Here is a 15,026-nt window from a genome sequence, read left to right as displayed (position 1 = left end):
TCACATGATTCTGTATTCTAACAATCAACAAACATTCTGTGAAGAAATAACACCATAGTTTTGCATCTGAAAATGGCTCAATAATTTGTATGTATATTCATAGCTTGTAAATTTTTACATACATTTTCTAAGAAAGGGCTAATCTACAAAACTGTGTGTTTCTCCTAAAACATTGCTTGTATATGTGAAGTGGTGCTCAAGGCCGAGACGACGCCGTTGAATAAGTCCTCGGAGCAGGGGATGGTGAGGCCGCCCATGGGGTGATGGAACCCGAATTCCTCCTCAGCCCGAAACAACAACTCTTGAAACGAGGAGTGGTTCAAGTACGACACTGGGATGACAAACCGCTTCTTCTCATTCTCATTCTCCCCGACATAAACAGCAACATGGCCCTTTGAGACTGATGAAGCTGCCCTTCTCTCGCTAGATAAAGACCGTCTAGCATCTGTCGCATGGCCATCTTGTACGAAAAATCGAATTCAAATGAGCAACTTTTTAAAGTTTATATGGTGAAATTAAGAGCTGATGATGATGATGATGATGATGATGATGGTGGCAAATGTGTTGTGTATATATAGAGGATATGAAGAAATAGTTTATCTTGGAAAAATAGGAGAAGATAACTACTAGAGATGCAAATGGGCCATGGTGAATCACATGGATTTGTTTGTGGTGTGAGAGTGAGATAATGTATGTACCCTATGGCGACAAGCCATGGCCACATAATGAGAGTTGATGCCTCTTTGCATCAAAGAAAGGACATCATTTAAGTTGGTTTTTTGCTCTTATCTGCCGACGTACATACTACTACCTTGTGCTCCGTACCTTGGGGTATTTTCATGTTCCCACCATGAAAATGATGCCATTCATATATGTTACAAAAAATATAGAGAGGGAACCTTCAAGAAAGAGATTGTTTTTGGCCCCAAATTAATGGTGTAAATTGTAATTAAACCTACAACAAACAAAATCAGAGGTCTCAATGTGCCAACGTTCACATGGTGCGGACCACTCACATATTTTAATAGGATACTGATAAATATCCTGTTAAATACTCTATCAAATTACGTGAATGGTTTGCCATCCGTATATATAGAACAATTTATGTAGAGTTTCTAGCATCGTCTCTACGAGGCAACTCCACCACAGGCAGCCTCCGATCAGCTAAACCGACCTCATGGTGGCACGCTAAGCTCTCTAGCCATATGCCAAGTTCAAATCATGAATGGTCTACGAGGGTGTTTGGCTAAATTTATTTTAAAGAACTTACTAAGATTCAACATGTTGTAAGATGTATTCTATCATTATCAACAGTTTATAAGCTAACGAGAGAAAATCTTTATTAAAAAGAAAATCAACAAGAGGTGAACTTAAAATGATATATATAATTTTAATAAAGCTTATAAGCTCAGTCAAACACCCTCTAAGTCAAGTTACATTAGTCCCTTGAGGTGATCTATAACCTCGTGTAATGATCTAGTTCGTGAAGCAAACGACCAAAAGAAGTTCGGGTGCAACCTACAAAAGGAAGTCTGCTAGAAAATTGTGAGCAGTCACTCATTTGGGAAGAAAGCAATGTCTTAACTAAATTTCAATAATAAAGAAAAAAAATGAAGAATGAGAACTAATAAGTAATAACTGATCAAATAAATGAAATACAACAATGCCTTAGGCGTTTCAACAAAATTGTCAGCTGATCAAAACTGATTGCCAGTATTTGGATATACAGCATTAAAATATCAAGCCCTATTTCTCTGAAAAAACACAATAATAAAGATTATAAGTGTCTCCTACAAATATGAGTTTACGAAGAACTCCTGGCTTTATCGAGTTTCCGCTTCCGCTCTTTCAGATTATTTACTTTATCCTCTTTTCTCTGTTGGCCGATCTGAAACAAGACAGCGAAAACACGTAAGTGACAAACTTTCATATACATGAAAGGCCAGATAGAAAAAAAACACTCGAGTAGCTTTCCTTCCCATTGAACACTCAATATAATATGATGGCAATCATCATTTCATCGAAATAAATACAGAACGAAGAAGGAAGTGATTTGTGTTCTTTTACCTTCATTGCTTCTAGGAGTTTCCTCTTCTTGCGCGACATTGAAACCTCTGACAAATTAGCAGCATCCTTGGCCCTTTGTTGAAGATCAAGCGAAGCATCTACTTCAGCATCCGCGACTTCCACATCACTTTGGACAGCAGGGAACTGAGCACCTTGAAGCTCTAGCTTCAGTTCTTCATGGTACTTCTTCTCCAGTGTTAACATCTGAATCCACAGAATAAATATAAATATTTCAATACCGAGACAACACCCACGTGGATAGAGAGATTGACAAAAATGTAGACCAATTCACAGTAACATTACATGTACCTTCTGTTTTTTCTTAGCAGCCTCGATAGCTTCTGCCCGATCAATGATACCTAGTAAACTTTGAGGGTCATCCAAATCTTCTTTTTCCATGCCAGGCAATGGCAGAACTTCTTTTCTTTCAGCAGCCTTTAGTCGGTTAATAGCTTCAGCGTACTCAGGAACGTGACCTTCAGCATCATTGTCTACAAAAGGAGACAAATGCGGAGGAGGTACACTGCAGCATGCAAAGAACAAAGAAATGATCAAAATTTGATGCAACAAATGAAGCAAGCATTGTTAAGAATACAGGAGATGCAAGTGTGAAACAAGATTGTACAACTCAACAGACAAAAGAGTATTAGAAACCCAATCTTCTATCAATTATCCATTACTAAGCAATAAGCAATAGTTGATACATAACATACATCAAAGCTAAATCAATCAGATACTAAAGCCAATACGATCAACCAGATACTAAACCCAATAGTATTCTCACAGTATTTCCATACAGAAAAGAGCTCTTGATATTTAAGTTGCAATGACAAGATGGACATGGACCTTACCATCCCACAATATATTTCTCAGTAGGCAAAATGATGTGTGCATTTATACAATCATAGACCCACTGAGGTTGGATATATTCCCTGGAAAGGAACTTATGCCCTTGTGTTGGCCTATCAACAACCTGCACAGACAAATTAAAAAAAGGAACTCAAAATATAATTCTGGGTTTTTCTATTGGATATATTTTGAATTGCAAAATATATTCAGAGAAAACCTAAACATAAAATTATTTAAACACTTACAAAAGAATTCTACTTTACATGTCAGAAAATTGAGTTACAAAAATCCTCTATACAACCAATAAGGCAACACACGTAACAGAACTGCAACAGCTTGCCCTAGTAGGAGGATTCAACAGTGCAGTTTCAGATAAGTTCATATTCCATAGTTATTAATCGCGCATCGCGCACGATCGCGCAAACCTGTCCTGGGGTGATCGCGCATCGCGCGCTATTTGAATATATCGCGCAGAAATAGATAAAAACATAATATATATCGTAATCATAGTAAAACCATGCATAATATGTCTAGTTAATAAAAAATAAAGTCATAAGAGGAGACAAGAGGAAAGGAAGAACTATGAGAGGAAGAAGGTTGATGAACCGTGAGAGAGAGAGACAGAGACCGCCGTGAGAGAGAGAGGCAGACTGCCGTGAGAGAAATAAAAGAAATCTTCTGCGTTGGAAATTCTAAAGACTCTAAGTAATTAAGTATATAAAATAAAACTTAAAACCCTAATTAAATATTACTTATTGCCTTATTGGAGAGTCTCTTCATGAAGTTGGAGTGTTGGAGGCATTAGTATAGTCTCTTCATGCCTCTTTGACGATCAAAATTCAGCACCCTAATAAGTAATAACCCTAATTAAGCCTAATTAAGAAAAGCCCATGCAATATTAGTCAAGCCCATGCATGCAATTGAGAGATTTCAAGGCATCAGTTCAATCGCGCGCGCTACCGGCGCGATGCGCGAATAGCGCGCGCTATCATGAAGCAGCCATGTTATAGCGGTGCGGCGCGATGGAGGTGCGCGACGCACCGCGATGCGCGATCGCGCGCGCTACCAGCGCTATTAATAACTATGTCATATTCACAGTACAAAATACTAAACACATAACTTCTATACAAAACATGGATTCACATATAGAACCCTGGACATGTGGTCAAAACTACCAATCGTGTGCAAAAAAAATGCAAAGTCCACAAAAAACTATAGTCTTATTACTACTTTCGTCTGTCCACAAAATAGTAGTCTTTCTATTTTTGGAAACTACCCTTATATTTTAAACCTTATTCACACTCAATATTTAAAAAAAATCCAACTATTTAACACATCAACTTTGGTGGGTCCCTTTCCCCACTCAACTTTGATGGGTCCCTTTCTTCACTTTATAACCATTTATTAAAATCAGTGCCCCCAAACCACACTACATTTTTTTAGGACGGAGAGCGTAATAATAAACAGAAAGTGAAATAAAAAATGCATGAGAAAACTAGTAGTATAATATACTTTCATATCAAAGCACCTGAACAATTAAATTCAGAAATGGCATGTGCTGGTTGGAACATATTTTGCAGTTCCTCTTTTACCAAGAGAATGATATCCACAAGGACACTCAATAAAACCTAAAAGGTAATTAATCAAAAAGTACATTTTTTGTCATCTATGTGACTGTTGAGCATATTAACTGAAACATGTGGAGCGACAGACCTGATGAGTGATGCTTTGGTCAGACTCATCGAATGGTGCGCCTGCACCTTCCCAAGAAACTGTGCCACCAAATGCAGGGATGATAAACAGCAATGACTCTCTAGGAGACTGAACAAGAAACAATTAGAACAGCTGAGGTTAGTAGAGAGGAGACAGAAGAAGGGTGCGAGAAGAGTGGAAAATATCACATCACTAGGAAACAGAAAATACATTCAAAAAAAGGAGGAAATTAACAGAGGAATAGAAAGGGAGAGCGCAAGAGATAATAACAAAAATGCATTGGAAAAAGGAGGAATAGAAAGGAAGAGCACAAGAGATAATAACAATATGTAATAGCAAGAAGTTAAGAACCTCACCTCACGACTCAAGAAGAATTTGATGTTCTTGAAGAGGCTTTTGCATGCCCTGGTTTCTAAATCTTCCTCATCCTCTCTGGAAGCATCTCCAAGAAGGTGCATTAAAGCACCAGGTTCATTAGAAGGAAGCTGTTGCATTAAAGCATCAGGTTCATCCTGTTGGTGCTCAGCTGGCTCAGAGCCAGATGAGGAGATGGCTTTTGCACTCGTCGAGGAACTTTGGCCGTTGGCATCAAGATATCTTGACAATGCATAAAGATCTACATAGTTCAAACATCAACATCAGACACTGCAGAACTGAAAACTGCTTCCTCATCTTATATGTTTATGACATCCAATCGGATGTAATTTCATGTATTCTCAAAGGTAAATTAGAAAATAATCCAATACAGATGTAAATAATCGGGCAAACAACAGATGAAATAACCTGCAGACAGAGCTTCCAACCGAGGGTCAAGAATTGGTGGATACGTCGCATTTATTGATTGATACAGTCTGTGATTAACAAATCCAAGAAGAGTCTGCCAGAAAATGGATATAATTAAAATTAAAAAGATAAATAACACAATGGAAGACATCATATTGCTACATACTCAGTTCAATGGAACAACTTCTGGAAATTTTAGTTCAAATCACGAACAGCAAACCTAGATATGCAAAGGATTTTTCAACCCCACTACAGACTAATCCATATTATAAATTGAGCTACAGCACCAAAAGCTAATGCTTTCAACCAATGTTCTAGTAAGAGTTTTATTTATGATCCCAACTTCCTAATGAGCTCTATTAACCCAGATCTTTGCATTAGAGATTTACTGAAGTAAAACTTAGTTCTTTTCCTAGAAATTTGCAGCTAATGGAAACATATTTCCATTGTGCATGGGTATAAAAACTTGTAAATAAAAGTTAGAAGTAAAGAAAATAAGAATGACATCAGATCATATGACTAACCTCATAAAATTCCAAAAATGTAAGCAAGACCCTGTAATCCACTTCGGGCAGTACTTGTTGCAATGCATGAGGAGTTAACCAAGTAACTTTTTGCCCCTCAACCTCTGCCTGTACAGATAAAACTGTCATTGGTAAGATGTCCGTGATACAAGAAGTAATTCAATGATAGGGAATCACACATACTTGATAATAAATTCCTTTCACAGAAATGAATGTCTTCCTTAGTTTATGGGTGCGAGAAATGTATGCCTGCCACTCTTGACTCAACCTACGACCATCACGGAAGGACAAAACACAAAGAAACAGGATCAATACATTGGCCCAAATTTATAGTTACATGATTTAGAATTCTTAAATCACCAATCTAGAAACAGACAAGAGCAGTAACCTTCGGCAATTATGGACACGGCTTACAGGAATCTTTTCTCCATCAACAATTCTATCCACAGCAGGCAATGCAGCAAATAGGTGTACCATACTAAGGCAGTCATCAAGATCTCTCAATGCATCAATGAATGTTGGATACCTAATTCCAAAAGGAAATGGTTAAACAAACAACAGCTAATTACACAAAACAAGCACACAAAAACTCTAACGACTAACTGAATTCCACCTCTCCTTAATGAGCATATCAAGAGTGTAAGTGGGCTTCCGTGTCAACAGCCGCTCCGCGAGATCTCTATTCTTCTTTGACACAGCTTTCTTCACCTTCCTCTCATAAGTGCGCATGTCTCTGAATTTTTCAAGCAGGGGCTCATGTTTAAGGAACATGAGATCTTTCGTGTGATAATAAGAATGGTGGTTTCCCTTCACCTTCTTCTTTGGTTCCCGAGGAAATACACCTTTGAGGATACATAGTCTCCTGAATAGTGGATATAGAAAGATTGAAAGGAGTCACGAGGAATAGTCTCTCTCAACATCCATATAAAACTGACACAAGTCTAGTTACAGCAGCAAACAGACCAAAGACCCATGGGCTCAACTAAACCCAAGATCAACATTTCAAAGCTCATATATATTAGCATGTTAAATAGAAAAGGGTAAAAAACACTCCAATCTCAATTAGAATCTAGAGAAAATTGAATCAACTATGTCAAATTGATTGTTGCATCTCAATTGACAGTCAAACAAGCCCAAAGGTGCATATGACAGCTCAAAAAGTTTCAACACAAACATTTTTGGATTGAGTCCACCCAACTCAACTAATTTAACACTCCTGATGCTATGAACACGAGGAATTACGCATTCTTTGTACAACAAAACATATCATAGCAACCAAAAAGCCTGTAAACTAATAGTAAAATATAATTCCCCGAACACCTTTAGCTGAAAATAAACCTGAACATGTGAATACATAGTCGAGTGCACGCCACAAGTTCGCTGCAGCTGAATGACAAGCATTAAACCCCCCACCCCACCCCACCCACTCACACACACACGAAGATGAACTAACATTAGACACATTTCATGATGCAAAAGTAGCCAAATTTTCTGAAAATTTTACAAAATACAAAACAAACTTATCACCGCAGCTTCAGTGCATACATATTAAATTCACAAGTAGAATCTCACTAACAACTAACAACACGACCAATCAAATGGAAAATTAAAGCGAACCTGAATACAGGAAGGCTAACTTGGAGGTATTTCACAGCTTGCGACCTGGTCACATACTTAGCGGCGTTTCCTTCCTTTTTCTTCCCCTGAAAAAATAAAAATAAATTAAGTGCACAGTGAGATATCAGTTTATCTTCAGCTCGAATGCGAGCTGGAGAACATTTTCAGCGGCGTGAATTCAGACTTACGGCGGGGCGGTAATGCTTCGGCATGGCGGCCGCAAGCGGAGGTCTGTAGCAGCGGGAATGAGAGAGAGGGGGAGAGGAAGAGAGAGAGGAGGCGAGGGTTCAAAGAGTTTTAAATAGGTTTGGTTTGGGCTTTTGATGAAATCCTTTTTTAGGTTAATTTGGGCTGGGCCTTGAAAGCCCAAAGAAGTTGTGAAATAAGTTGAGCCCCTTACCCCCTTACTAGTAATCGGGTTCCAAGGCTGAATTTAAAGCATTATTAGTATTGATTAAGGGTGCGTTTATTTGGTGTGATAATATTATCCCTACTTAAAGTGAAAATAGTGAAGGAAAAATTGCGAACTTCTCTTTTGTATTATATGGAAAAAGAAAGAAGGCATTTAAAGGCATAAATTTTTATTGTTCTTTATTTTCTCATGATAAACTTATCCATCAAAGTAAACGCACACAAATACCATAAATCTTTACTTGAATTAATGATTTTCATGCTGTTTTTAAAATTGTTGCAATTAGCATCATATTATTATTTTTTAATATTTCTTTAGTGGTAGAACTACATGGTTTTATCAATATAAAGGCGTTATTTTAGCAGTATATGATATACGAAGTTCAATGCAGCGTGTTGAAAGTCATAAGAAATTTATGAATTCTATAACTTTTTTTCTTTTACATGAATTATATAATTAAATAAAGAAATTTAAAAAGCGTGCGACAGAAGACTCGAACCAGATCTTGAGCATTAACCACTTACTGTTAGGCCAACACATCATATTCGATATATATATTTTTTTATTAAAATACAAAATAATATAAATAAATAAAAAAAGATAATTACAACAGAACCTTGGACATACCCTGGGGGAAAATTCGATAAAATTTAATGTCATTAAAGGTTGTCGATCATTTAACAAATAAAAAAAATTGTTTGTGTTTCTCACAAACCTCGTGAAGATTACATCACAACTTTTTGTGTAAGGTTTGTTTGAATTTGGAAATAAGTTTCATCTCACGAATCTTGACTCTTTATTCCATATTTTTCTTATATCTATTCCTCGTCTTTAATTTAACACAAAATCTTGGGTACACCTGGGTGTACTGTACAATCGGATTGACCCGTACCCAAAATAGTGTTATTTATATGAGTTGGGTCAGGATATGGGTTCAAATCAGAGTGCGGGTCAAAGTTTAAGTGAAGGTGTGACCCGATTGTACGGTACACCCGGGTGTACCCAAGACCACCTCTTAATTTAAACAGATGTGTTATTTTGTCCCAAGCATCTCTAGTGAACATATGCTCAGCAGTAAGAGTAAGTTTTGAAACCAAAATCAAATCTAGATTTTTTTTTGTTTATTTTTATTAAATGTGAAGGATATTAAGAGGAAAATTTTATTCGTACACTACATGCATTGCATGATTACTTTAAAAAAGGAGAATATTTATAGTGCATTAGTATCGATCTTATATTAGAGCATCCACAATGCTTGCACCCATAGTGGGTGCAATACCATGGGTCCCACTTTTATTGCACCCACTCCCACAATGGTATTGCACCCACCCGGGTGCAATAGATTTTAATTTCATTTTCTCTTTACTTTTATTCATTTTTCAATTTAAATTAAACAACTTCAATTTTAACAACATAAAATTCATTCAATTAAAAATCCAAACATTACAAATAAAATTAAAAAAAAACAACAAATATTTAAAACATCCAATTTTCGAATAATTTAAAGCCGTCGAACTACGGGTCAACCGGACCAAAGCGTGCCCATATATGCTCAACCAAATCGTCGCGGAGGCGAGCATGCAATCGTGCATCCTTCAAGCTTGCATTCCGTGCCAAATAGGCGGCGAACTCCGGTGGTGCTCCGGAATTGAATTGTGTTTGAGGAGTAGAACTTGGTCCCTCGCCGTCGTCACCGTCGAAATTACTTGCATTTCCACCTTCTTCCTCAATGATCATGTTGTGCAATATGATGCATGCAAACATGATCGAACTCATTTGCTCCGACTTCCACAAACGTGACGGTCCCTTAATTATACCCCACCGAGCCTGAAGAACACCGAAAGCGCGTTCCACATCCTTCCTTGCAGCTTCTTGCATCACCTTGAACCTCCGCTTCTTCTCATCGTTCGGAAACTGGAAGCTCTTCACGAACACCGGCCAGTCCGGATAGATGCCGTCTGTTAAGTAGTATCCTCGAGTGTGGTGAGAATTGTTGGCGAGGAATTGCACAGCCGCTGCATGCCCCGCTAAAACATCGTTGAATAGAGTGCTTCCGTTGTTGGAAGTAAGGATCGACTTCTAGCGCATTGACAATGCGTAGAAACAACTCCCGGCTCATGCGAAATCGACGGCGAAAGAATTGTGGCCCATAAACAGGCTAGACGGCGAAATAATCGCGATGGAGGCGCTCGGCTCCACCTTCACGGTCACGACGAACCACTGCTCGCTTTTTCGCCGGGCGTTGTGGAGGTGGATCGAACCGATATGAACTTGCTACTTGCATAAAATTCACAGCACATCTCATAAAAAATAAATCGGGGGCTTGAGTAGGATCGGGAAGAGGAGGAAGTTGTGCGGGATCAACATGAACTTCTTCTTCGGATGAAGAATTTGAAGAAGAATTATTGTTGGAAGAATTGGTGGATGAAGACATTTTTTAGGAGTTGAAGAGAATTGTTGGATGAATTGTGTTTGTGATTGAAAGGATATATATAGGTGAAAAAGAAAATAAAAAAAAAATAAAAAAATTCGGCCGAAGACCGTTGAGCAACGGTCTTTTGACCGTTAAAATTAAATTTTTTTTTTTTTAATTTCGGAAAGGGGCGCGTGTTTACACGCCCCCTCCTTCGCTCCCACATTCGACGAGTGCGAGCGCTCGCCTCCCCTCCATCGCACCCGGGAGCAACAACGGTGGTGGGTGCGATAGGCCGGGTTCGATCCGGCCATCGCACCCACCATTGTGGATGCTCAGAGGGTTGTTACAAAATAATTTTGGAACTACTAGCTAGGTATAGGGTATAGGTCTCTTCAAACTGGAACCATATATTTCCAAACCAATTATTTGCTTATATCATGTAAATAAACTACAGATTACGTGAGACATTGAGAATATATTAACATTCCAAGATATATATAGTTTTATTGTCCTATATATATAGCTCCAAAGTAAAGTTACGTGATTCATACAATAAACAAATATATTAAAATAAACATACTGCATTCATATTTAAATAAGTGTGTTATTTTGAATATAAAAAAAAAAGAATATTTCAAAAGATTCATTTTTAATTAGTCTATATTTTATTATTAAGTTAAGTTTATTTTAATTAATGCATAATAATAATAATAATAATAACAATAATAATAATAATAATAATAATAATAATAATAATAATAATAATAATAATAATAATAATAATAATAATAATAATAATAATAATAATAATAATAATAATTGCATTAAAAAGTGCAATAAACATTGTGACTCTACATAGCGCAACATTGTTCATTACACCAAAATTAATAGTGCAATAGAATAGCACAGAATTTGAGCATGTTAAAACTCTAAAATAGCGTTTGAGACTAAAATAAAACAAGGTTGAAGCCGGTTTTAAGTGTCATATTTCAGAGTTTATACTAAAAAAATTGTATTATCAGAATTCTCATTTAATATTGTCAATATCCTAAATACAAAGTCTTCAGTTGCTCGATTTCCCTTGCAACAAGGGCTTTTTTCTTAGAGGTACATGCAATAAGGGTTAAAAGAGTAAATTACACATTTTTTTAGTACATGTTTTTAAATCGCGTGAGACACTTATTAAGGGACGGATGAAATAATAAATAAAAAAAAAAGTAATTTTACCCACTTTCTTGATATATGATTTTTGACAACATGAAATGCTTATTCATGGTTAGATGTAGTAATGCATTAGACAATAGTCCTACAAGAGAGAAAGATGAGCAAATACCAATGGAAATGTACAACAAAAAAGAGACAATGTACAATACCCAAGGACCTTCACCCCCCAACAGTTTGTAATTTTGTGCTTTACAGATTAATTATAGTCTATAATTTATTGAAAACCCCACAAAAAAACTGAGGTTCAATGCACCTACAAAAGTTGCAATAAAAATAAAAATGATATGTAATACATTTCCCCACTCTCTTTCCTCAACAATTTGTAATATGCTGGTAGATAGGATTTACTTGTCCAAACATTAAGATTTTGTGTACCAAACTGCATTTCCTCATTGTTGGTAGGCCCACATATGTCTCTTCCCCAACTCCCATATAATATATCACTCAAAACTTAGTAAAAAATAACACCATGTGATTCCCCTCCAATATTATTTCATTTTCACCTGATATGTCCCCCCACATTTATTTCTCCACCTATATATAAACTCAAACTTCCCAACTCCAATTTGAACTCAAACTAAAAGAAACACACAAGTCTTTTTTTAGACACTCCAAACTCACTCCAACTTCAAAAAACCTTATCCACTCCAAAAAATGGGATTCTTGTCTACTCAGGCCAAGGAGAAGCTGAGGAGGACCATATCACCCAAAAAAGGAAACTTTTCGACGTGCCACGACGTCCCAAAGGGGCATTTCCCAGTGTATGTTGGGGAGATGCACAGGAGATATGTGCTGCCAATATGCTACTTGAATCACCCTTTGTTTCAACAGCTGCTGCATTTGGCTGAGGAGGAGTTTGGATATGATCACCCAATGGGAGGCCTCACCATCCCATGCAATGAGAATTACTTTCTTTCCCTCACCTCTCAGCTCAACTCATCAGAAATGGCTGCTCTCTCCTTCTGATGTGGTGGTGTTTTCTTGGCGCCCCGCGATGAAATTGAGATAATCAAGTAGTAGAGTAGCTAGTGTTAGGCAAATTTTGTGATGATCAAGAATTGGAGATTGTTAACTTTCTATATATAGATTGGATTCTTTGTTGTAGATTGTGATCTTGCCTTGTAGTAGCACTTAATAATTAATTGTGGATATTCATCAATGAATGTTGTTGATCCATTTTTCTCATATATATATAAGGAGCCTTAATTCCCATGTCAAGATTTTTCATATATTTTGCTTCTTGGCAGAAATATGCCAAGAATTAGTGAATTGTTAACTTTATATATATATAGAGAGAGAGAGATTATTTTTTGTAGATTATTATATTTTCTTGCCTTGTAGTAGTAATTCATCAATGAATGCTGATCCATTTTTCTCATATATATGGAGCCACACATCAAGATTTTTCATATATTTTTCTTCTTAGCAGAAAAAATATCTGTGCAACTTTTTTTTTTCACCCCTTTTTAAAATATTTGTCTTAAAAGATGCAATTTTTTTACAGTTTCAAGATGTCAAATATTCTTGCATGAATCAATTAAAAAACAAGCTTGAGAGAGGTGGTAAGAATTAGTAAAATTATGAACAAGAAAATTAAAAGAAGTAGGTAATAACTAACTGCATTATTTTTTTTATGCTTTTTATATATGTTTTGTGATGATTGAAAGAGCAATCCATGTGACCACTCATGTGTGTATCGACCCTTTTTTCACACAGTTCACACACCAAAGTTTGAGGCTCACAATAATCTGTCAAACCTTCATCAAAAAATGAAAAAAATCTAACTTGTGTCCATCACAAAAATGGAAATGAAATGGTTTCTGTACTTGTGCACATACATAGGCAGGCACTGCACTCGTTGAAGCATCGTCCTCATCATAAAACGACGTTTCATAGGCGCCCTCGTCTGCATATCTTAATTCCCAAGAAATTGCAGCAAATTAAACCAAATTCTTAATGTTTTCTGCAAATATTTGTACCAATCCTGTGGGTGCAGAGCAGCATCTGGCAATAGTGCTAAAGAGACAATTGCACATGAGACATCACATGCATTTGCTTTTGCACAACTCATTTTCAACAAATGTAGCAATGGATGTATATATGTCAAGAGGTAACAAACCCCACCACACACAGCAAACACCAGAAAATTTTCTCTCATAAAAAAAAAAATTACAGTGAAAATGACATAAACATTTTCTAAAAAAAGCATGTAAGAGTTTCACAGTTTTAGGGCATGAAACAAGAAAATGCAGCTAAGAATGAAGAATCTCTTCATCTTTTTCGCGTAAAATTCTCATACAGCAACCCCTTGCTGCTATATTTTAGCATATCAGAATGGTAAAAAGGGCATAAAAGTTCTTGTTTCCTTTTCTTTTTCTTTGGGGAAGACTATGAAGTTTAACGCGTAAAATGGTTGACTTGAAACAAGTATAAAAATCTTGATTTTTCAAGATAAGCAAAGTCTCAACACCAAAATTAATGGTGTGGTTGCAGAAATGGTCTAGCTGGTGAGGAGAAGAACGCGACAGCAGGGGCCTATTCAGCTCCATGATTAGACTACTCAGAAAGATTTCATAAGGTTTTGTAACATGCTAAAGTGTCATACTTAGCCTTATCCCTACACACAATTATTTGTTTAGTTAATCCATCTAATCCATTTATGCCTTCATTCAACAAGTCCTTAACTAATTTCATTGATTTTGCATTCCCATTTGTCGATAACTCATCAAGTGGAGCTGTGCAGCTGCAAGGAGACATGGAAAAACCAGTCGCCCGAATAATTCATCTGGTCTTGACTAAACCTTCTTCAATTTTTTTAATTTTTTTTTGGATAAGATGATGAGTTTTCTTTCCATTACAAGTTAATTGATGCACTTATTGTTGTACTGCATTTCTGTCTGAACGCGTCGTCTAGTATGAGAAACGACGCGCTTGCTTGCATCAGTGCATGCCTATTTGTTAGTACTTTGCTTGTATGTTTATGTACCTAAACATAAATTTGAGAGAGCTAGAGTTTGATGGTTATTACAAAATTCTTGGATTTTTTAGGCTAAATTCACTATCCCATGCTATAAACAGATTAAGATGAATCAGTCATTACAAAAGGTTCAGACACATGAATCTTGATCAGATTTGGATATGAATTATCATTAATAACAAGAAGAAAAAAGTTAACAAATCTTTCTTTATCATCACAAAATCTTGGAGCAATGTATATGTATATATCAATAAAAAGGCTTCTGACTTTTTCTTGAATAATACTATAAAACACTTGCATTAACACTAGTAAAAATGGGGTCCAACTTAATTAAGTCCAAGTTCAATGCTTCACTTACCAAAAAGTGCATCCCTTCTCCATTTCCCCCAACATCACTAACTAAAAACATCAAGAACAAAGCAATAAAAAATCAAAATTAAAAAT

The 15,026-nt window shown here is 36.4% G+C and overlaps 2 protein-coding genes across 2 annotated transcripts; both read right to left on the bottom strand.

Moving 5' to 3' along the window:
* Window positions 1-73: 73 nt before the first annotated feature.
* LOC131005534 (pescadillo homolog) lies at window positions 74-7,858 on the bottom strand. The gene is made up of 13 exons (XM_057932546.1): window positions 7,742-7,858; window positions 7,554-7,639; window positions 6,550-6,798; window positions 6,325-6,462; window positions 6,120-6,204; window positions 5,937-6,044; window positions 5,413-5,506; window positions 4,986-5,245; window positions 4,630-4,737; window positions 2,919-3,040; window positions 2,377-2,590; window positions 2,068-2,271; window positions 74-1,888 (listed from the first exon to the last, which is right to left on the bottom strand). The coding sequence occupies exons 1-13, from the start codon at window positions 7,763-7,765 to the stop codon at window positions 1,805-1,807; spliced, it is 1,776 nt and encodes a 591-aa protein (XP_057788529.1). The 5' UTR covers window positions 7,766-7,858; the 3' UTR covers window positions 74-1,804.
* LOC131012289 (auxin-induced protein 15A-like) lies at window positions 165-866 on the bottom strand. Its single transcript, XM_057940214.1, has 2 exons — window positions 812-866; window positions 165-460 (listed from the first exon to the last, which is right to left on the bottom strand). Exons 1-2 carry the CDS (start codon window positions 864-866, stop codon window positions 165-167), a joined length of 351 nt encoding a protein of 116 aa, XP_057796197.1.
* Window positions 7,859-15,026: the final 7,168 nt, after the last annotated feature.

This window comes from Salvia miltiorrhiza, chromosome 1, assembly GCF_028751815.1.
Source record: "Salvia miltiorrhiza cultivar Shanhuang (shh) chromosome 1, IMPLAD_Smil_shh, whole genome shotgun sequence".
NCBI classification, from domain to species: domain Eukaryota; kingdom Viridiplantae; phylum Streptophyta; class Magnoliopsida; order Lamiales; family Lamiaceae; genus Salvia; species Salvia miltiorrhiza.
The sequence above is the reverse complement of the archived record's forward strand: the minus strand, read 5'-3'. Positions and strand labels throughout refer to the sequence as shown.

What these genes read in the sequence shown, in the direction of transcription:
- LOC131012289 (XM_057940214.1), bottom strand. Translation starts at nt 866, where the DNA reads ATGGCATCATTTTCATGGTGGGAACATGAAAATACCCCAAGGTACGGA. An exon ending in CCCAAGGTACGGAGCACAAG is followed by an intron (nt 461 to 811) that starts GTAGTAGTATGT and finishes TTTTCGTACAAG; the next exon opens with ATGGCCATGCGACAGATGCT.
- LOC131005534 (XM_057932546.1), bottom strand. Translation starts at nt 7,765, where the DNA reads ATGCCGAAGCATTACCGCCCCGCC. An exon ending in GTTAGCCTTCCTGTATTCAG is followed by an intron (nt 6,799 to 7,553) that starts GTTCGCTTTAAT and finishes TCCACTATTCAG; the next exon opens with GAGACTATGTATCCTCAAAG. An exon ending in AATTCTTCTTGAGTCGTGAG is followed by an intron (nt 4,738 to 4,985) that starts GTGAGGTTCTTA and finishes TTTCTTGTTCAG; the next exon opens with TCTCCTAGAGAGTCATTGCT.